The 22030-nt window shown below is 41.2% G+C and overlaps 3 protein-coding genes across 5 annotated transcripts in view; 2 read left to right on the forward strand and 1 right to left on the reverse strand.

Annotated features, from left to right (window-relative positions):
• Nucleotides 1–954: 954 nt before the first annotated feature.
• On the forward strand, nucleotides 955–4783 carry ppcs (phosphopantothenoylcysteine synthetase). Of its 3 annotated transcripts, none has more exons than XM_053653334.1 (4): nucleotides 955–2007; nucleotides 2223–2756; nucleotides 3918–4021; nucleotides 4104–4783. In XM_053653334.1, the coding sequence occupies exons 2-4, from the start codon at nucleotides 2234–2236 to the stop codon at nucleotides 4425–4427; spliced, it is 951 nt and encodes a 316-aa protein (XP_053509309.1). In that variant the 5' UTR covers nucleotides 955–2007; nucleotides 2223–2233; the 3' UTR covers nucleotides 4428–4783. The 3 variants fall into 3 exon arrangements, with proteins under 3 accessions (XP_053509309.1, XP_053509310.1, XP_053509308.1); XM_053653335.1 differs by having other exon boundaries at nucleotides 955–1987; XM_053653333.1 differs by lacking the exon at nucleotides 955–2007 and having other exon boundaries at nucleotides 2040–2756.
• A 24-nt stretch (nucleotides 4784–4807) lies between these two features.
• On the reverse strand, nucleotides 4808–18222 carry utp3 (UTP3 small subunit processome component). The gene is made up of 16 exons (XM_053653332.1): nucleotides 18045–18222; nucleotides 15982–16069; nucleotides 15810–15866; nucleotides 15648–15704; nucleotides 15433–15553; nucleotides 15247–15315; nucleotides 15010–15131; nucleotides 12562–12714; nucleotides 12365–12436; nucleotides 12005–12045; nucleotides 11820–11916; nucleotides 8193–8315; nucleotides 6497–6627; nucleotides 6325–6400; nucleotides 5111–5218; nucleotides 4808–5027 (listed from the first exon to the last, which is right to left on the reverse strand). The coding sequence occupies exons 1-16, from the start codon at nucleotides 18059–18061 to the stop codon at nucleotides 4938–4940; spliced, it is 1422 nt and encodes a 473-aa protein (XP_053509307.1). The 5' UTR covers nucleotides 18062–18222; the 3' UTR covers nucleotides 4808–4937.
• Nucleotides 18223–21919: 3697 nt separating this feature from the next.
• cpne1 (copine I) overlaps nucleotides 21920–22030 on the forward strand; it is a 31837-nt gene continuing 31726 nt past the window's right edge. The window contains exon 1 of the mRNA XM_053652893.1: nucleotides 21920–22012. The gene's annotated coding sequence lies outside the window, so the exon portion shown is untranslated. The remainder of the gene's footprint in view (nucleotides 22013–22030) is intronic.

A 22030-nucleotide genomic window follows, 5' to 3' on the forward strand; every position in this document is an offset into this window, starting at 1 on the left:
CCCATTTTTTTAAAACAAAATGTAGGCCTACTTGTAATCTGATTACTTTGTTTTTTCACGTAACTGTAATGGATTACAGTTACCAGTTTTTTGTATCCTGATTAGCCTACGTAACGCTGTTACATGTATTCGGTTACTCCCCAAGCCTATCAGTAACGGTACACATCCAAAATGGCACCTATACACCTCCACTTTAATAAGAAACCCTGTACATTCATGCAGTTACAGTCCCCTTTGAAAGTATAGGAACGGCGAGGCTAATCCCATTGTTTTCACCATACACTGAAGGTTTGAGATGAAAAGATGAGATGATAGATCAGAATTTCAGCTTTCGTTTCCTCATATTTACATCTAGATGTGTTGAACAACCTATAGCAGAAGACCACATCAGATTCTACTCCTGTCAGCCAAGAACAAGAATCTATCTATCATAGGCACAGACTCACCCAAAACAGACAGCTGGAAATTATTGAAATAAATAAATCAAATCACCTCAAGGCTCAATGTTTTGTGCATGCTGAGATGCTTTTTTCACTCACCAACTCATATGAGTGATTATACGAGTTACTATATCCTTCCTGGCAGCTCGAACCAATCTGGCTATTTTCCTCTGACCTCTCTCATCAACAAGATGTTTCCATCCACAAAACTGTCACTCACTCAGTGTCTTTAGTTTTTGTACCATTCTGTATAAACTCTAGAGACTATTGTTGAAAATCCCAGGAAATCTGTAGCTTATGAAATACTCAAACCAGACCTACATCCATGCCTTGTTCAAAGACACATATATCACACTTTTTCTTCATTCTGATGTTTGATGTAAACGTTACTTGACCTCCATCTGCATGATTTTTGCATTACACTGCAGCCACGTGATTGGCTGATTAAATAAAAGCCTGAATATGTGTGTACAGGTGTTCCTAATAAAGTAATGGTGAGTGTGTATAACTTCAACCGCAACATGGTTGCTGGTGGGCGCACAGTGGATTAGTGGTTAGCATTCGCCTCACACCTCCATGGTCGGGGTTCGATTCCCACCGTGGCCCTGTGTGTGCGGAGTTTGCATGTTCTCCCCGTGCTGTGGGGGTTTCCTCCGGGTACTCCGGTTTCCTCCCCCAGTCCAAAGACATGCATGGTAGGCTGATTGGCGTGTCCAAAGTGTCCGTAGTGTATGAATGGGTGTGTGAGTGTGTGCACTGCGATGGATTGGCACCCTGTCCAGGGTGTACCCCGCCTTGTGCCCCATACTCCCTGGGATTGGCTCCAGGTTCCCCGCGACCCTGAAAAGGATGAAGCGGTATAGAAGATGGATGGCTGGATGTTTTTTTTTTTTTTTTTAACTGCCAATCTCCTGCCATTTTCATGTACAACAATCTTTAAAGTTTATACAGAACGGTGCGAAAACCAAAAAAATTCAGTGAACAGCAGTTCTGTAAGTTGGTCAGACTAGTCTGAGGTGATAACCAAGTATTAATTAGTAGGGTGTTCCTAATAAAGTAACCCAAGGTGAGAAGTGGGCTGACGGCATATGATTATTTGCAGTTTGGAGGTGTCTGACTGCTGGAGCCCAATATTCCTGCGTGTATACAGCTGATAGCATGGAAGTGTGTGTAACATTTTACTGGAACAACACTGCCCCCTATCCCTTATTCTGAATCTCAAAAGGCTTCCTTTACTGGTATGTAGTTGACTGTTTTTTCCTCAAGTGACTAAAATACAGGGGTTGGACTTGAGCACTTGGAAAAAAAAAAAATTCGCAAATGTTTTTCTTCCTTTATGAACAATATGTATAACGACTACTTTGAAAGGTAAGATTAATCCGTCGGTCATGAACTTTTATTTTGAACTTGCTTGTCGCCTCATATAACGAGCCAATCAGGACAGGCCAATTCGCACACGCGTAGTTAACCCGGAAGTGGAATTTGGAATTGCGGTCACCTTTGAAACAAAAGTTTGAACTCTTCTGACAGTTAGTTGTGGTGGTCCGGTAAGACACGTTCACACAAAGTAAGATGATTAAATCTAAAAGAATCGCACTACGCCTTAATATGTAGCTTTACATAATTATTAAGAACAGTCAGTTTGTTTATGAGTACTCAGTGTCCAGTTGCGTAAGACTATGTGCACTATGTTACTTTCTAGTCAATAAAGCAAGAAGAGTTAGACTTTGAAGTGTTGAAAGTGTGAAAGTCAATCCACAGCCATGTCATTTTACACTGCAGGCGTAAACCCAATGGCGAGTTGTGACCCTGCAGCAGCAGGCAGCCTGAGTGAGGAGTTTGCTGTCCCGGCTCATGTTGAGGAGGTCAGGAGTGTGATGGAGGCGTTTGCAGAGCAGCATGGGGCTGCAGGACGCAGGGTCGTGCTCATCACTTCAGGAGGCACCAAGGTTCCTCTGGAGTCCAGGACGGTGCGCTTTCTCGACAACTTCAGCAGCGGCCGGCGTGGAGCCTCCTCGGCGGAGTACTTTCTCTCTCAGGGGTATGCTGTGATCTTCCTGCACAGGCAGCGCTCTCTGTACCCCTACACACGCCTATACACAGGGGTCAATCTGCTGGACTGTCTGACGTTAGACACTGTTCAGGAGGGCACTGGTCTGGTCACAGTGGATCAGACAAAGCTGCCAAACATCACCGAGGTGCTGAAGCGGTACCAGGCAGTGAAATCTGCAGGGTTACTTCTCCCAGTGGAGTTCAGCACCTTATCCGAGTATCTCCACCTTCTCAAAGCTGCAGCACAAGCTCTCAGTTCAATAGGTAGACATAAAGATCCGCACACACACACACACCACATACAGTCGAAAGGAAAAAGCGTACTAAAACTGTACCTTTCTTTGCTGCTGGAGTGGTACATTGAAGCATACACTTTTTGTACCTTTTAAAGCTTTAATTTAAAAGTTAATTAAGTCCAAATGTGTATCTGGAATCTTTCTTTCTTTATTTATTTATTTATAAGATACACTATATATACGCTCTCTGTCTCTTTTGATAGGAACACCCGATCATTAATGCAGTTATCCAATCAGCAGTCATGTGGCAGCAGCACAATGCATGAAACATTAACTGAAGCCAGTAGCTTCAGTTAATGTTCACATCAAACATCATGAGCAGACAGATCTGAGCTGATAGGAAGTATAAAGTAACTCAAATAAGCATTCTTTATAAGTGTGGTGAGTAGAAGAGCATCTCAGAATGCACAACACATGAAGTTGCACTACTGTCAGCCAAGAACAGGAATCGGAGGTGATCACTGGCTCAGAGTCACCCGCACCGGGCAGCAGAAGACTGGAAAAATACCAGGTGATTTATTTCTATCATTTAATTTTCAACTGTCCAGTTTGGCTGAGCCTGCACCCATGATCGCTTCAGATTTCTGTACTTAGCTAACACGAGTGCAACCCCATGTAGTCTTCCGCTGTTGTAGCACGTCCAGCTCAAGCTCGGAGGTTTTGTGCGTGCGGAGACGTCTTTCTGCTCACTACAGTTTGGCCTCACGTTACAGTGTAAACTCTAGAGACTGTTGCGTGAAAATCCTGATCTTTGATATGAACTTTAACTGAAGCGCTCGCCTGTATCTGCACAATTTTATGCATTGAAAGATTAGATAAGTGCATGAATGTGCAGGTGTTCCTAATAAAGTGGCGGGGCTAGTGTACATGTTCTTAATGTGAGCAGGTTGTAATCCACTAACATTATGCAAATGGGTTAAGAATACATTTTTATCTAAGCTTTGAAGTTGTATTTGGAGAAGAAATGTTTTATATAAAGTGGATGGTAAGTGTACATTTCCAGGTGATGGTACATATAGGTACAGATAAAGGGTAGGCCAGTGCCAAGGAAATATATATATAGTTTAGTACACTTTTTTTGAGTGTAAAGTTTAAAGTTGAGGTTAAAATAAATTGCATTTTTTTTAAGGTTCCAAAGCCATGTTTTATTTGGCTGCGGCGGTTTCTGATTTCTACATCCCCGCTTCTGAAATGCCGGAGCACAAAATACAATCCTCCAACGGACCTTTACAGGTACAGAATCGCATAAAAATGTTTATCTTCTTGTCACATGTGATGATCTTTAAACTCCTAACCAGAGATTGTGGCCTTTCAGATAAGCATGAAAATGGTACCCAAAATCCTTAAACCACTGGTGAAGGACTGGGCCCCGAAAGCGTTCGTCATTTCGTTCAAGCTGGAAACGGATCCGTCCATCCTCTTGGAGCGAGCTCTTTGTGCCTTGGACACCTACAAGCATCAGGCAGTCGTGGCCAACGTCCTAGACACACGGCATGGTTACGTCGTCGTCGTCACTGAAGACTCCCAGACAGAACTGGTCCTTACAGACGAGGAAGCTCAGCGAGAAGTTGAAATCGAAGATAAGATCGTCAGGAATTTGTCACATGCGCACACTCAGTTCATAAACCAAAAAGTTTAGAAGTGTGTTAGCAGCCTCTTAACTCAGATCTTAGATCAGTGGATTTGTACTTGCCTTTAAATTCACAGTAAAACTAGAAAAACTGTCATCCCAAGGTGTTGGCTGTTTTGGATAGAGTAACAAGATATGACTTGCCACCAGTTAGATGAAAAAACATTCCTAAGCATGCACCTTATGCACCATGTACCTATTTACTGATCTTTAATAAGATAACTGCATGCTAACGTGCAGGGTTACAATAGAAGCTTGTGGTTGTAAAAAATATCACTTCTAGTGTGTTTATCAAGTATCAGTGTTCCTTTTTCCAGACATTATCAGCATAGGAAGTTAACTGGCACTATAATTGCTGCTGCATGATTAATCAGCTCAGAGAATCATCATTATTATTATTATTATTTTTTTTTTATTTTATGGATGTGCACATCATAACAAATGGATCGCAAATAAACATGCGATTTTACCCAAACTGTATAGTCTTGACTTTTTAATTGCTTGATCTAACTGGACTGATCACTTGAGCTTGATACTCTTTTTAATTCCAGCACGAATTCCAGATAGTTCTCCGGTGTATCTCGTCTCCTCGCGCCGAACATCCAGGACCTGAAACAGATGCACGGGTCATCTCGTGTTCAGAATAAGACAAGAATCACGTTACATACTTTTAGTGGGAGTTTTCCTCGTACCTGACCCTTCCTGCGAATCTTGGCACGTCTGAATTTCTCTCTGTGTTTGACTCTGGGATTGCGGTCAATCTTCTTCCTCTTTGGAGTGAGTCCTTTGTTCTTGGCCATCTTCGCAAGCCAAAAAAAATGTACATTTACTGTTTATGATTAGAATAAGAAACAACGGTATGCAGAAAACGATGTCTGAAGTTGCACTCTCGGAGCAGGTAGTAGCACATCAGTTTAAGATCGGAGTGCTAAGCTCCTGTACAGTTTATAAACTCGGCACCACAAGTTCTGGTGTCTATAGGAGGAACCCATCGACAAAGCAGAGATAAACAGCTGTCCTAAAGCAAACTGAAGCATCCACTCACCAGTACTGTACTTCATGATGTCATTAGTATGACCCAACCGATTCTCAATAACCCCCATGGCCTACGTCTATCTATCTGACTATGTGAGATTGAAGGAATAGTAAACCTGTTTCTGAAATCCCCCTTGTGTCGAACTCTGTTTTCACTGATCAGTCCCTTCAGGATGTTTCGAAATTTTGTGATCGCAAAAACTGATGCAAATTCTGTAAAGTTCGCCGAAGCTTGCAATTTTTCCACAGACTTGGGCCAAGATGCATCATGTGACATCATCACAACAGGCATTTAGCCATAAGCCCTCTTCAATTCATGTGCACGGCTAAAAGAGCTCATTTACCAACAAACATCTCTGTGAAAGACCGTGAAAAACAATTCTGTGCAATTCGAGTAGTCTTCCGCAAAAAAGCACCCACACTCCAAAAAAAAAACCCTCCACAAATTCGTCAAAAAGCAAAATCGAGTCATTTTTGGCCGCAACAATCACACAAAAACTCGGCAAAATCCTGTAGGGACTGATTGATATTTTCAGATATTATACAACAGCAACCAAACCTGTCAAAATATTCACCACTCTACATTCAGTTCATCATTAACATGACTGACTGCACTTGATCTGAACCAGTTTTAGAGCAGTATGATGTCTCTGCTTGGTGGCGTTTAAGGGTAGGTAGGTCTTAATGACTTAATAGCTTCAAAATAAGGCCCCAGTTTGTAAGTGTGTTAATTTAAGAAAACTGAACTCTTCCTTATTTAATAATATATGAAACATTTTGCGACTCGTCATGCCTCCTCTTTAAATATCTGAATGTTTAGAAGAAGAGCCAAATTGAGGCTGTTTCTCTTCCACAGTCAGTTTCACTGTACCTGGTAGGTAATGCCCCTTTTAGCCTCTCCGTCCATCTCTGCTTCTTCTTCCACCTCGTCCTGCTCGATCATTGACCTACACACAATCAGAGTCCCGGTGTATCGGTCAGTGAGGTCTCTGACCCGGTTTATTCTTTCCAGAACACACTGATGATCATTCTCAATCTCTCACCCGTCCTCCGGCAGCCTCTTGTTCTTTCTCTTTCGCTTCAGTCTCTCCTCGATGCCTTTGTAGAAGAGCAGGGCTGCCTCTTCATCCAAGTCAGACTCTTCAGCTTCCTGCTTATCTGCCACCTTTGATATCTATGAAGCCATAAGAAACTCAAGTACAGTTCTGTGAAAAACTATTCGATTTCTTCTGTTTTTGTGTATATCTAATACTAAATAGTTTTAGATCTTCAAATGAAATACAACATAAAAGAAAGTCAACCCGAGTAAACACACAGTACAGGTTTTATTTATTGATTTATTTATTTTATTAAAGCAAAAAAAAAAAAAACAAATAAAACCCAACACCTATCACCCATGTGAAAAACTAATTGCACCCTCAAACTTAAAATCTGGTTGTGCCACCTTTAGCAGGAATAACTGCAACTAAACGCTTCCGATAACTGGAGATCAGACTTTCACTTACTTCTAGGACTAGGACTTACTCCTACACTTTGGATCATTTTCTCACTGCATAATCCAGTCGCGCTTGAGTTTCAAATTATGGCCTGAATCCCCCTTGGATCTCTAAAGACCTCTCCTTTAAAATTTTCTGGTTGAGAGCAGAATTCATGTTTCCCTCAATTATTGCAAGTTGACAGGCCCTGAAGCAGTAAAGCATCCCCACACCATCACGCATCCCCACACCATCACACTCCCTCCACCATGCTTAACCGTAGCTATGATAATCTTTTTGTGGAATTCTATGTTTGGTTTACACCAGATGTAACAGGACCCCTGTCTTCCAAACAGTTCTACTTTCTACTCATCAGTCCACAGAACATTCTCCCAAAAGGTTTGAGGATCATCAAGGTGTGTTTTGGCAAAATTCAGACGAGTCTTAATGTTCCTCTGGGTTAGCAGTGGTTTTCACTTCGCCTCTCTTCCATGGAGCCGTTTTCCCCCAGTGTCTTTCTGATAGTGGAGTCATGAACAGTGAGCTTTACTGATGCAAGAGAGGCCTGTAGGTCCTTTGATGTTGTCCTTGACTCTTTTGTGACTTCCTGGATGAGTCGTCACTGTGCTCTTGGAGGAATTTTGGAAGGTCAGCCACTTCTGGGAAGGTTCACTACTGTGCAGAGTTTTTCCAGTTGGAGATAACGGCTCTCGCTGTGGTTCTTTGGAGTCCCAGAGCCTTTGAAAAAGCTTTGTAACCCTTCCCAGACTGATGTATTTCAATCACCTTCTTCCTCATCATTTCTGGAATTTCTTTAAATTTTGGCATAGTGTGTTACCGGGTAAGACCTTTTAACCAACTTCATGCTGTTGAAAAAGTTCTATGTAAGTGTTGATATGATTGAACAGGGTTTTCAGTATTCAGGCCTGGTTGTGTTTAGTCCAGCTGAACCCCGTTATGAATGCAGTTTTGTAGATTTGGAGAATTAGTAACTACGGGGAGTAAATACATTTTCACACAGGCCCAGTGGTATTGGATAATTTTTTTGCTTCAGTAAATAACATTATCATTTAAAAACTGTATTTTGTGTTTACTCAGGTTGCCTTTGTTTTATCTTAGATTTTGTTTTCATTTCTGAAAGAATTTAGTATTAGTATGAGTATACAAAAACAGAAGATATCAGGATGGGGCTTTTTCAGAGCACTATAGGCAATTATTCCTGACACTTCAATACTGACCCTATATGGGAAAAGAACATTCTTACCTCACGCTTGTCTTTTTTGCTGCTCTGTGGTTTTTTAGCTGCTCTCTCTTCCTGCCTTTCAGAAAGCAGCTGGCGCAGTTGAGGGGAGAGTTTGGCATCAACAGCTCCTAGTTCATTGATTAACTATGGAAGCAAACAAACAAACTAACTAATAAATAAGCATGTATTATCACGCACTTGACAAAAAAATAAATACGATCTACATCTCTTCATAAATATATCCTAAAAGTAGACAAAGAGAATCCAGTTAAACAAATCAGACAAAAATATTATACTTGGTCATTTATTTACTGAGGAAAATGATCCGATATTACATCTCTGTGAGTGGCAAAAGTATGTGGACCTCTAGGATTAGCAGTTAATTTGAAGGTGAAATAAGGTGAATCAGGTGTTTTCAATTAATGGGATGACGATCAGGTGTGAATGAGTTTTATTTAAAGAACAGGGATCTATCAGAGTCTGATCTTCACAACACATGTTTGTGGAAGTGTATCATGGCACAAACAAAGGAGATTTCTGAGGACTGCAGAAAAAAAAAAAAAGAGTTGTTGATGCTCATTAGGCTGGAAAAGGTTACAAAACCATCTCTAAAAGAGTTTGGACTCCACCAATCCACAGACAGACAGATTGTGTACAAATGGAGGAAATTTAAGACCAGTGTTACCCTCCCCAGGAGTGGAGACCAACAAAGATCACTCCAAGAGCAGGACATGTAATATTCCACGACGTCACAGAGGAACCCAGGGTAACTTCTAAGCAACTAACAGCCTCTCTCACTTTGGCTAATGCTCATGAATCCATAATAAGGAGAACACTGAACAATGGTGCGCATGGCAGGGTTGCAAGGAGAAAGTGACTGCTCTCCAAAAGGAACACTGCTGCCCTTTTGCAGTTTGCTAAAGATCATGTGGACAATCCTAATAGAAAATTTTTTGTCGACGGATAAGACCAAAATATAACTTTTTGGTTTAAATGAGAAGCGTTGTGTTTGGAGAAGAACACTGCATTCCAGTAGAACCACCTTATCCCACCTGTGAAACATGCTGGTGGTAGTATCATGGTTTGGGCCTGTTTTGCCGCATCTGGGCCAGGATGACTTGCCATCATTGATGGAACAATGAATTCTGAATTATACCAGTGATTACAGGTCCATGAACTGAATCTCAAGAGAAAGTGGGTCCTGCAGCAAGACAACGACCCTAAGCACACGTCGTACCAGAGAACGGTTAAAGAAGAATAAAGTTAATGTTTTGGAATGGTCGAGTCAAAGTCCTGATCTTAATCCAGTAGAGACGTTGTGGAAGAACCTGAAGCAAGCAGTTCAACCTTGTGATATCTGTTCCTTGCTGTCTTTAGGAATATTATTTATCTTGTGTTTACTTTTGATCATAATGTTTTAATGAGACATTACAGATCTTACTCGCGCTCCACTCTGTATCAGCGCGTCTACACTGCGCATCATCAGCACCGGTGCCTCGTTACTAACACTTCACTTCCGTTATAATAAACTACAGACTTTACACTGCAAGCGCGCAAATACAGAATATAATGACAATAAACTTCAATTAAACTAAAGCTTTTAAGCAGCTTCACCAGTTTCCCCTGACCCGTACACACAGTGGAGCATTTTGGATAGAAACATGTTTGTGCTCGTGCAGCACTGTTTGATCTCCGCGGGGTTTAATATAAAATGCTCTCCTGCCTTAGAGACTTTCTTCCTCAGTCACGTGATGATTTCTCCTGCGTCTGATGAGGACTGACGTCATGTTGGGAATAAAAGGTAACGCTGACAGACAGTAAACTGAAGAAAGTCATTGTACGTGACTCTGGTGTCTGCTAATGCTCGCGTGCGTATGACGTCATGCGCCGTCGACCAGGAAGCGGCTTATACTTCCAGATAGTAAAAACCCGCTAGTGTTCTATTTGAGATGATATTACCTTTCTAAAACCCACACACTAGACGGTAGAGTACACAGTGCATAGTGTAAGTGTTCAGTACTTCATTTGGGACACAGGTTTAGTATTTACTCTCCGAGGCGTGTTTTCAGAACAGAAGTAACGTAATGAGTAAATCTCCCCCGAGCCGCACGCAGACGTACTAATCCATAATGAGATTCATTCACAACGATTTTCATCATCGATTATTACTGATTAGCTGTTGCAGCTCTAGAGCAGTGGTTCCCAAACTTTTTACAGTGGCGTACCCCCCCCCCAAGGAATTTAAAATCCTTTTGCTTGCCCCCTCTCTCAAACCGTGTTGTCTGACGATGATATCATCTGTATTGTTTTTTTTTGCGGCCTTTTCCCCAAGCATTACACCAGCTATACCAGCCGCAGCAGGAAGAATGAAGTCCTCCACAATAGTATGGGGTTTGCCCGTCTTAGCCACTCTGCAACTCCCCATGTAGGATGCTTCCAGACTCTTCCTATTTAGGTTTTCCTATGCTGTTATACGGGTCTTACTACTTCTCCCGAGATGTCTTAAATGTCTTTCAAAAAACTCTCGAGGTTTATTTAGCAGAAAGTAAGCAGCATGCGTTGTTTCTAAATATCTGCGCAGAAATGCTGGTTCCATGCAGTTATGAAAGAGTACGTTTGCACATATACACACTGTGGCTGGGGGTTTTCTTCACTGCCAGCGTATGTAAAGCCCAAAGAAATAAATTTCTCATCATATTTGCACCTCTTTGATGGTTTTTCTGCGAATTGCTGGTGAAGAAGAGGTGGCGTTTCAACTTCAGATACATCGCTGTCTGTATCAGTGTGAACTGGGCTAGTAGCACTGGGTCCACTTACGCTTGCTAGAGGGACCTGGGCCACTGCTGAGGACTGCTGTCAGAGGACTGTGGATCAGCGGCGCTTGCTGTGGTTGCGGGCCGAAATCTTTGTAGCCACTTCTCCATTTTAACGTTACGAGCTATTACTTAACTTCATCATATAGCCATGTGCTGGCGATAAAGGACATGCGGTAAGATGCGCACTGACGCATGACTGTGAGTTGATGCAGTTTTGACCGTGAAAGACAGGATCATTTGATTGGATGTCATGTATTTGATCTTTAGAACATTGCAATTTTGCTGTTTATACACTGGAGGGGGCACAAGTTTATTTTTGGGCGTGACAAAAACATGAATTAGAATTTTAATGTTACATAGTGATGCAGAATTAAATGAACAGTAAATCTCTGCATTTTGCTCCTGTACCCCCTCTGTCACCTCGCGTACCCCAGTTTGGGAACCACTGCTCTAGAGGAAACCCACCAACATCCCTGAGTTGAAGCTGTTCTGTACTGAGGAACGGGCTAAAACTCCTCCAAGTCGATGTGCAGGACTGATCAACAGTTACCCCAAACGTTTAGTTGCAGTTATTGCTGCACAAGGGGGTCACACCACATACTGAAAACAAAGGTTCACATACTTTTACTCCTCACAGAGATGTAATATTGGATCATTTTCCTCAATAAATAAATGTCCAGGTATAATATTTTTGTCTCACTTGTTTCATTGAGTTGTCTGTATCTACTTTTAGGACTTCTGATAATGTTGTAAGTCATATTTATGCAGAAATACACATTTCTAAAGGGTTTACAAACTTTGAAGCACCACTGTAAATAACATCTATACTTACGTTTCTGTAGGTCACCAATCGCTCAATCACTGGATGGTTATGTGCTTGAATTCTCTTGGCTTTTAAAACCAGGTAAAAACTAATGTTTGTGCAATAGCTGGGGAAAAAAATAGCAAAATGTGTTTTTGTGAAAATCTTTTAAGTAAATTATTAAAATATATTTTTTAAAAATATTGAATATTTACTTAAGATAAAGTTGCTGCTTGGTCATGAGGTAATTTGCCCCCTAGGAAAAAAAAATAAAAATGATCACAGGAAATACGAACTGTATGTATACATTCACCTAGGTTTTATTTATTTATAATAAAAAGTACACTCCATGAAGTGCCACGGGTGCTGATATGCAAAAACTACCTCAACTGTCTATCTATAATACTAATAATAACGATTACATTTGTTTCTCGACATTTAATTTAACTATGGAAAGGCCGACGCTGTCGAGTGGAACCCGATCTGAAAAAACCTTTATATGATCACAGCCACCGGTGGGGAATTCAATCCCGGTGATTATCTCATCGATTTCTGCTTGAGACACCAATCCTCACCTTTCCTGGTGGAATCTGTCCATCTTTTACCATCTGCACCATGGGCTCTATCTCGTGTTGCAGTTCTGTCAGCTAAATGCAACAAAACGGAATAAATAAGAAGCCAACAGCCTTTAATAAGCTATGCCGTGCTTTCCATGCAATAAAACTACAGTAAAGGATCTTTTGAATTAATATAAACTACTCTAAAACTGTACCTTAGCCTTGAAATCCTGAATGAGCTCCAGGAGCTCTGGACTCTCCTTCTTCAGCAGTTTGAGCTTCTCTTTCTTTGACATTGTGTTTAGGTCTTTAACAATCATCTGCTCCTTCTCTGTAGTCTTTTCAGCTTCCACTTCTACTGCAAACTCCTGAAAGACAAGAGATAATACATCGCATTTATTTACACGGATTTTATTTTATATAAGAACACTGCTCTGACAGGAGGCTCGGCTGTAATCCAAATCACAGGTTTATTTAATGCGCTCATTCTAATGCTATTGTTTCTATACTAACAGCTCATTCACATGGACTTGAATGACGGATGCTCAATGTAATCGACAGTACTATTAAAGCTAATAAAACGTGGATTTAAAAACATGACAAATAAAAATGTCTAATTGTTAATATGGGGACATTTTCTGTTAGGAGACACTTAGGGTGTTGTTCGCACCTAGTTCGTTTGAGCCCTCCATACACTCTCGGAGCGGTTCAGTGTGTATATGTGAATAAAATCAAGTGATCTCAGACCCCCTCCTAAAAGGACCCAAAAGCGAACCGTACTCAGACCACCTCCGGAGGTACGGTTTGTTTGTGGGGCCGTTTGTGGTTCGATTTCTTAGTGATATGTGAAAGCAACGAGGTCCCGGTCCACCCTGCGTTTCGTTTCGACATGTGTACCTGGAGGATTGCCGTACCTGAAGCCATGTTCCGTCACCGCTGTAAACAACGCAAAACTTTTCACCATGTCAGGGTCGTGTGGTCTCAGGAGGACAGCTGTGTACTTCTTGAAATTTGCAAAGAGGACTGCATTAAACACCAACCATCCTCAACACATCCTCAAAAAATGAAGGATAGAGTCTATAACAGAACAGCACTACAATGCCGGGTAAAAGAAAATAAAAATAAAAAAAAAACTACGACAGAATGCGACAATACGAGCGCCTGTGACAAAATGTGGTGAGTCCACTGAAATGAAGGACTCCTGTCCCTTCTACGATGACCTGGATGAAATTTTGGGTGCAAGCTGGGGTCTGAGTTTTTATGAAGTTGTGGTGTGAACTAGAAAGAGTCTGAGATCACTTCATTGCTGAAGAGGACCAAAAAAAGAACCGGGTTCTCTTTTGAAAATATATATATATATATATATATATATATATATATATATATATATATATATATATATATATATATATATATATATATATATATATATATATATATATATGTATACAGTGAACACCAAAAGGACTGAGGTCACTTTCGGCTGGTTCCCTTTAAGTGAACTGGATTTGGTTCTTTTAAAATGAACTATATGTGAAAACACACACACACTCTGGCGTCAGGGCTTTGTAAATGTAAGTATGCTTTCTGCCACAATAAAGTCTTCAGGACTGGATTCTTGTTAACATACAGAATATAGACCAAAAATGACATCTTACCAAGAGGAAATCTTGAATATAACCAAATTTAGCTAATTTCACATTAAGAGATTAAACCAAATATTATAATAGTAAACTGACAGGCAGATAATTTCGAGCATTTATTTCAAGAAAGATATGTAGACTATACAGAGGATAGTGTGAACAGTGGACGATCCCTCCCACCACTCCCACAATCTATTTACCCCTCCGCCGTGTGACAGAAGGGTCTGCCAGACTGGGTAACAGCTTCTACCCCTAGGCTGTCAGTCTCCTGAATACTGTGCTGCTCCTTCCTACACACATCACCCTGGGATCCAAGATACTCCCTTCCACCCTACTGTACAGACCCTGGTGTTTCATTGAAACTAGAATACTAGTTATCTTTACATTCTTCATAGCACTAAGAGAAAGAATGAAAAGAATAGGTTGTATGTAAAACATTCTATTTACTTTTATTTCAAGATTTTTGGGGAAGAAAACTTACCCAAAAAAACGCCCCCCGCACCCCCAGTCCCCTCCTCAACCAGCCCATCAACAAATTGTCAACAGTTCATAGTAGATCATCTACTGACTATCCACTTGTCCCTAGTCCCATCAGAATTTCAACTCCAATCCACGTGAACTATATTTATACCTTTTTCCTCACATTTTGGTCCCAATTTGTCATTAACCAATTCCTTCCAGACAGCGAACTTTTCCCCATCACATAACAGCTACAAACTAGGGAGGTTGAAGGCTGGCGTGCGCTTCCTCTGAGACACATGAAGCAAACGCATCTTTCTTAACTGCTGCTCATGCCACGCCATGGGCAGCTGTAAACGCTCTTCTATGTACATGAGCTCACATATGTACACGACTGGTTAGTGTAGCATTGACTGACAGGCATGTACATCATGACGAACAAACCTTCATCGGAACCAGACTTAAAAAAAAAAAAAAAGTCCATGAGACAGATCATGAAAATGATAAGGATGCTACATACGACATTACAAAGATCCAATCAACGCTGCAAATGAAATGCACCTGGAGCAGGTTTAGATCGTAGTCTTCCTCACTCAGGTTGGCCGCTAATCGTTTTTGAATGTTCTTGGCTTCTTCTTCTTCCTCCTTATCCTCTGCTTCTACCTCCTCCAACGGCTTTCCTTCTACAAACAAACCAATAACCAGTGTTTTTAAATCCTGCTTCAGAAACCTCTAACACCAGAACCTGTGTGTAGTCTTTCTAGGTACTGTGTGCAGCATGTACAGTCAAACACATACTTTTAGTGGTGTAATCAGTGTCATAGTACATTCTCTTCTTGCTCCCCCAGGCCATGTCATTTGGCAGATCTATTAAAGTGAAACAGAAAAAAAGTATTAGTAAGCTGTGTGAAAATAATACACAGGTATAATGAATTTAAAAACGAGTGAATGTTACAAATCATCCAACAATCATTCATGACTTACCATCATCCCTTTTTCCTTCCAGATCACTCTCCATATCGGTCTCTTCTTGTTCTTCATTGTTGCTATTCTCCTCTTCCTCTTCATCATCCGAGTCCTCGAGTGTCAGGGGCATCACCTCTTCCTGAACACACCACGAATGATCACAGGACACATCTTAAAATCTGACTCAATATGTTTACTGTGTATTGAACGATTATTAATAATCCATCAATTACCTCATCAGCCTCATCCTCTTGTTCACTGTCCAGCTGCACACCTTGAGCCAAAAGATTCTACAAATATATATATATATATATATATATATATTTTTAAAATGTCAGTAACGGTCACATTTCAGACAATGAAAGAGCAACACATCTGTGTGAAGAGCGACTCACTGAGATTTTTGTACTGTGGAAACGTTCTATTTTATCCTGCACACTCTTGGATGATCTCTGATGACAGAAACACAACGTAGTGTTAAGACAAGTTGAATCCTGATGTTCCACATTACGCACAGAGCAACACAGCTGTCCACAAAATCCTCAAGACGACCTGCGAGACCTTTACCTTGTCTGGGATTTCCTCGTTTTTATAGCAGGCAGAATCGTCACTGTCGTACTCCTCTACCTTATTTGCTTTGGGCCTTCGCACGACTCTGCAGGAAAAAAAAAAAACAAAAAACACAATGAAGCAAGGTTAAAGAATCTGGAACAGGTCCACATCCAAAATCATGGGAGCCTGCCATCTCAAAGTACCATACTAATTAAATATAGTACCATAGTATCTTCAGTTATACTGTATGCTATGATACTAAAACCAAAATAGCACACCACCTCACTGAAGAGTATATGGTGGCATTTCACATATGCAGTGTTTAATCTGGCTTTAATCAAACCCTGGTGCATTTTCTTTTTTGGTGCGTTTCATTGAGGAAGACAGCAGTAACAGCTGGGGACCAAAACAACTGGACAACACACAACATGTTTGAAAGTAGTTATTTATATAATTATCTAAATTATATAAACTTGGGAAAGGTTTGTTTACTTTTTTTCCCATTCTCTGTACTTCTGAAAAATGAAGTTTAGTATTAGTATGTTTTCAGCCCTACATGCCCCTTAATCAACTTTTGTCCACTTTATGGCTCAATTAATTACGTGCAGTGTGGAACCAGTGGTCTAACTCAGGGGTTCCCAAACCTTTCCAGGGCAAGGCCCCGCAAATGGCATTGACATTTGACCGAGGCCCCCCTTTTGCAAGTTGTCTTTAAGACACGTTAAAAATACAGACTTGTGAATATATCCCCTTTTTTATTAATAATTACATCTTTACATCACATTAGGAATTGATTGATTGTGTGTGTGTGTCAGAGTGAGAAAGAGAAAACATACTAGTGGGAGGGATGGGCACACCCCCAGGCAGCCCCCACTTTGAAAACCACTGCAGTACAGTACTGCCTAGGGCCCCTTGGTACTGTACAGTACAGTGCTACCTAGGGCCCCTTGGTGCAGTACAGTACTCCCTAGGGCCCCTTGGTACAGTAAAGTACAGTACTACCTAGGGCCCCTTGGTGCAGTACAGTACAGTACTACCTAGGGCCCCTTGGTACAGTAAAGTACAGTACTACCTAGGGCCCCTTGGTGCAGTAATGTACAGTACTACCTAGGGCCCCTTGGTGCAGTACAGTACAGTACTACCTAGGGCCCCTTGGTACAGTACAGTACTACTTAGGGCCCCTTGGTGCTGTACAGTACAGTACTACCTAGGGCCCCTTGGTGCAGTACAGTACAGTACTACCTAGGGCCCCTTGGTGCAGTACAGTACAGTACTACCTAGGGCCCCTTGGTGCTGTACAGTACAGTACAGTACTACCTAGGGCCCCTTGGTGCAGTACAGTACAGTACTACCTAGGGCCCCTTGGTGCTGTACAGTACAGTACTACCTAGGGCCCCTTGGTGCAGTACAGTACAGTACTACCTAGGGCCCCTTGGTGCTGTACAGTACAGTACTACCTAGGGCCCCTTGGTGCAGTACAGTACAGTACTACCTAGGGCCCCTTGGTGCTGTACAGTACAGTACTACCTAGGGCCCCTTGGTGCAGTACAGTACAGTACTACCTAGGGCCCCTTGGTGCAGTACAGTACAGTACTACCTAGGGCCCCTTGGTGCAGTACAGTACTACCTAGGGCCCCTTGGTGCTGTACAGTACAGTACTACCTAGGGCCCCTTGGTGCAGTACAGTACAGTACTACCTAGGGCCCCTTGGTGCAGTACAGTACTACCTAGGGCCCCTTGGTGCAGGGGGAGGGAGCTCAGGAACTTGTGGACTGTGTCTGTACTGTTTAAGACAATATTTACAATAAGTTCTCAGGCTGAACAGGATCATACTGTAGTAAACAAGTATGTCAGATTTGTTGTTGATTTTGACTGCCTGGTGCTTTAATCCCCGGCCTCTGTGGAGAATCCCTCTGCGTTACACACTCAATAAATCCCGAACATTTCGTATGGAGTGTCTTACTTCTGATCACGTGATAAGAGTCACATCTCCAGTATTAACAGAACCTTTTTTAACCAAATTTACCTCCAGCCTACACACGCATACTAAAAGCTTCTGAACCTTTAACGTTACATACCGTTTTGACCGAACCATGCTGCTCTCCGGTCCTCACTACAGCCGCTCAACTGGACTCGACTTCTGAAACTGATTTCAAATAATAAATACCTAAACAACAGTTATAACACAGCGCCTTTTTACTGCTAAACCCAAACAAAAATCACCCACGAGATTTCCAAAACGTGTGTACGCGCACCAGAGTAATGACTTCCGGTTCACACATCACACGTCAAAATAAAAGTCATACAAACACACCTTGGGTCAAGTCCGGCATTTTTGAGATTCAAAAGAAAAAAACCCTGTCTTAAGGGACCTGTTATTAAAATAGGAAACCAAGCGAGAGATAACATGTCTCAAGATAAAGTCCAGATACTTCTTTTTGTGCATAATTATCCATATGTTTATACTAATTTTTTCCCCCTTCTTTTTCTTCACCTTTATTATGGCACCAGAGAAGGACGAATAAATCATTCAATGGCCCACTCCACAAACACGTCCAGTACTACTCCTGCATTTCTGGTTCATTCACTACACTGGTGGCATTTTAGTCTCAACAAGAGCTTCTGGAGTTGAATGTCAGTGATGTTCATCAGATCTTTAGGAATACTTGCAACGCCTCTTCTAGCAAGCTGAAACAAAGCCTTCGAACTGTGTGTTTTGTCATACATGTACAAATTTAAGTTAGAACATATCCATCCATTTTCTGCATCACTTTTACTATGCAGTGTTGTGGGGAGCCTGCAGCCTATCCCAGGTGACTCAGGGAGCAAGGCAGGGGAAACCCTAGACCAGTGGTTTTCAAAGTGGGGGCCGCCAGGGGGCGCTCGTGGGGCCTCAACAATTTGGTGTGAAAAATAAATTCTCACTCTCAGACAACCACACACACACACACACACACACACAATCAATTCCCAATGTAATGTAAAGATGTAAGATGTAATTATTAATAAAAAAAAAGGGGGATATATTCAGAAGTGTGTATTTTTTATGTGTTTTAAAGACATCTTGCAAAAGGGGGGCCTCGGTCAAATGTTAATGCCATTTGGGGGGCCTTGCCCTGGAAAAGTTTGGGAACCCCTGACCTAGACAACCCATCATATGGCACAAATGCACACACATTCACACACTACGGACAATTTGGAAACGCCAATCAGCCTACAACACATGTCTTTGGACTGGGGAGGAAACCAGAGTATCTGGAGGAAACCCCTGATGCATGAAGAGAACATACAAACTCCACGCACACAGGGCAGAGGTGGGATTTGAACCCCCAACTCCAGAGGTGCAAGTTACTGTCTCACTGTACTGATGAATGTAAACAGCGCTGCTGGAAACGCAAGAAGCTCCTATATCAAAACAGAAACGTGTCATATTGCTGAATACAAGGAGTCTATAAACTTGATAATATGATGTTATGACACAATGTCATATGGAATTTCCACCATTTTGGAAAGGTTAGTCATGTGGTAGGATAATCAACTTAGCTAGTCGGCAAACTTTCGTACGAAGTGAGTGTTCCGAGCGCTTGAGTCATTATGGGTAGAAGCTGTTGTTTATATCTACATACATGTGTGGCATTTGGCACACGGTCACATTGGATCCAGGGCCTATCCTGGGAACACAGCACAAGACAATTATATACCAGGACAATTTAGAGTAGCAAACCCACCTACCTGCATGCTTTTGAGAGGATTTCATTTCTATATATTTTAATATCTCTGTCTTTCTCCCTTAATTTGCTGCACATCTGTGTTTTTTTCTGTTGTTTGTTTTGCTTTGTGCATCTTAATTACATTAGAACATTACTCTGAAACCTTTAATAAAACACACAGAAGAGTCACAACATTTCATCAACATTCTATCCTTTCACTTCTTGATTATTGTGTATGCTTAAATGTTATTCTTTTTAAATTACTGCATTTTTGTTCATATGTGTTCATCTATTCATTTGTCATGTGATGCCTTCCCCCCTTGTTCTTATTTTTGTATGTATGATATGATTTGTCCACTGTTGTTCTGTGCAAATAAATCAAAGGAAGTCTTTATTTACCTTTCCAGGGACGCAACCGGACACACCTACCCGCCTTGACCAATTAGCGTTCTCCTGAAGGCTTTATACATAAACGTACACACACTCAAGAGCTCTCATAAGCCACGATAGTTTTTACAAACTAACACGATCTTCATGAATACAGAAGTATTAGTGTGATGCTCCAAGAAACAAATTACAAATACATTTATTCCAATAAGGAACAATGTTTCTCATTTTCTTTTTTTTCAACATGAATGACTGCAAATTTAAGTGAGGGCAACTCACAACTCAGTCTGTATTTTGCCAATAACTAAATGAAATTAAAGACCAGTGAAAATAGATATTAGGAGATCTCTTCTCTTCACTGGAGAAGTCATTTAGGGGAAAGTGATGGACAGGTTTAGAATGAGGATGAAATAGGTAGCACTGGACATATTAATGTCCAAAACCATGGGCATTAATATGAACTTGGTCCCTCCTTTGCTGCTATACCAGCCACTCTTTTGGGAAAACTTTCCCCTATATTTTGTAATGTGGATGTGGAAATTTTTGTCATTCTGCCACTGAGATAAATTCCAGTTCATAGTTCCAGTTCTTCCTGAAGGTGCTCAGTGGGGATCAGGTCAGGGGTCTGTACAGGACACTAGAGTTCTTCCCCTCCAACCTTGGCAAGCCGTTGCTGCATCTCAATCCGCTTACTTATACTATGCACTAAAAGTATGTACTCTTTTTGTGAAGAAAAACTACATACTTTCGATTGTGTATCAAAAGAGCATGCAAGTACTGGGACATACTAACACGTCATGTAACAGAAGAGAACGTTGTCAGTGTAAACAAACTCCTCACTGCATTTCACATTTTTCATTCATTATTCTGTACATAATTTATACTATATCATTTAATTTTACTATTCCCTTGATTTATTTTTCGACATTTCATTTACACCTTTCTAAAATGCTTCACAACACTCCTCACCCTTGTGCAATATTAGCTGAAAAAGGTTGTTTCTCAATTCTAACAACACAAAGAATGGACTCTGATTCTTCCACAGGCTTTTGGCTGCTTTATTTAATAATAATGATAATAATAATAATAATAATAATAATAATAATAATAATAATAATAATAATAATAAACCACCAGATGGCGCTGTTTTCGACACTCGCGAAGTTTTGAATATTTTCCCGGAAAACTCAGGGGAAAGACTCAGTGCTTTATGAGGCTTCATTTCCTCATCTCTATGGTGCACTCAAGTCTGCATCCTCGATATCAACTACACATCCAGCTAATTTCTTTCTTTCTTTCTTTTTTTTCTTCTTCTTCTTTTTGTTTTTAATGGCGATTGGCAAACCACTAAAGGTGCATTATCGCCACTTACTGGACTGGAGTGTGGGCAGTAGATTGGCAGGAAAATAATAATAATAATAATATGAACGAACTGAACTTTGGCGATGGATGATGACGTAGATTGAGTACACAAGATCGCATACTAAGAAACGGCTCAAGTGTCCACGGATCCACACTTTTAAAATGTACCGTTAATAGTAGACCATCCGGGTACCTTTGGCATGCTCATTTCAACATACTAGGATTTGGCACGTACTAATTCTAAATCCCGGATACTATTTAGGACGAATAGTAGGCGAATTGGGACTCAGCCTACGTCATCATGGACCTCGTTTTGTGCGCAAAGGCTTACAATGAACAAATGCGTTTATTACACGAACCAGTAGATGGCGCTGAGCGGAAGGGCGTGTTTTTTTTTTAAAAGATAGCCACGCCCACTACACAGGCGGATCACCGGTCTTTGTAGTCAGTGTGTTTGCCATCGCTGAACGCTTTCCATACAAAGATGATTCTGCAGGCGGCGAGAGAGTGCAGGCGCAGAGGAGACATCGTGTTTTAGTGACAAATCCCAACCAACTAAAACAAATCTGTTAAAGCAGATATTTTCGGTAAGGATAATCAGAGGA

The sequence above is a fragment of the Ictalurus furcatus genome, chromosome 21, assembly GCF_023375685.1.
Source record: "Ictalurus furcatus strain D&B chromosome 21, Billie_1.0, whole genome shotgun sequence".
NCBI classification, from domain to species: Eukaryota; Metazoa; Chordata; class Actinopteri; order Siluriformes; family Ictaluridae; genus Ictalurus; species Ictalurus furcatus.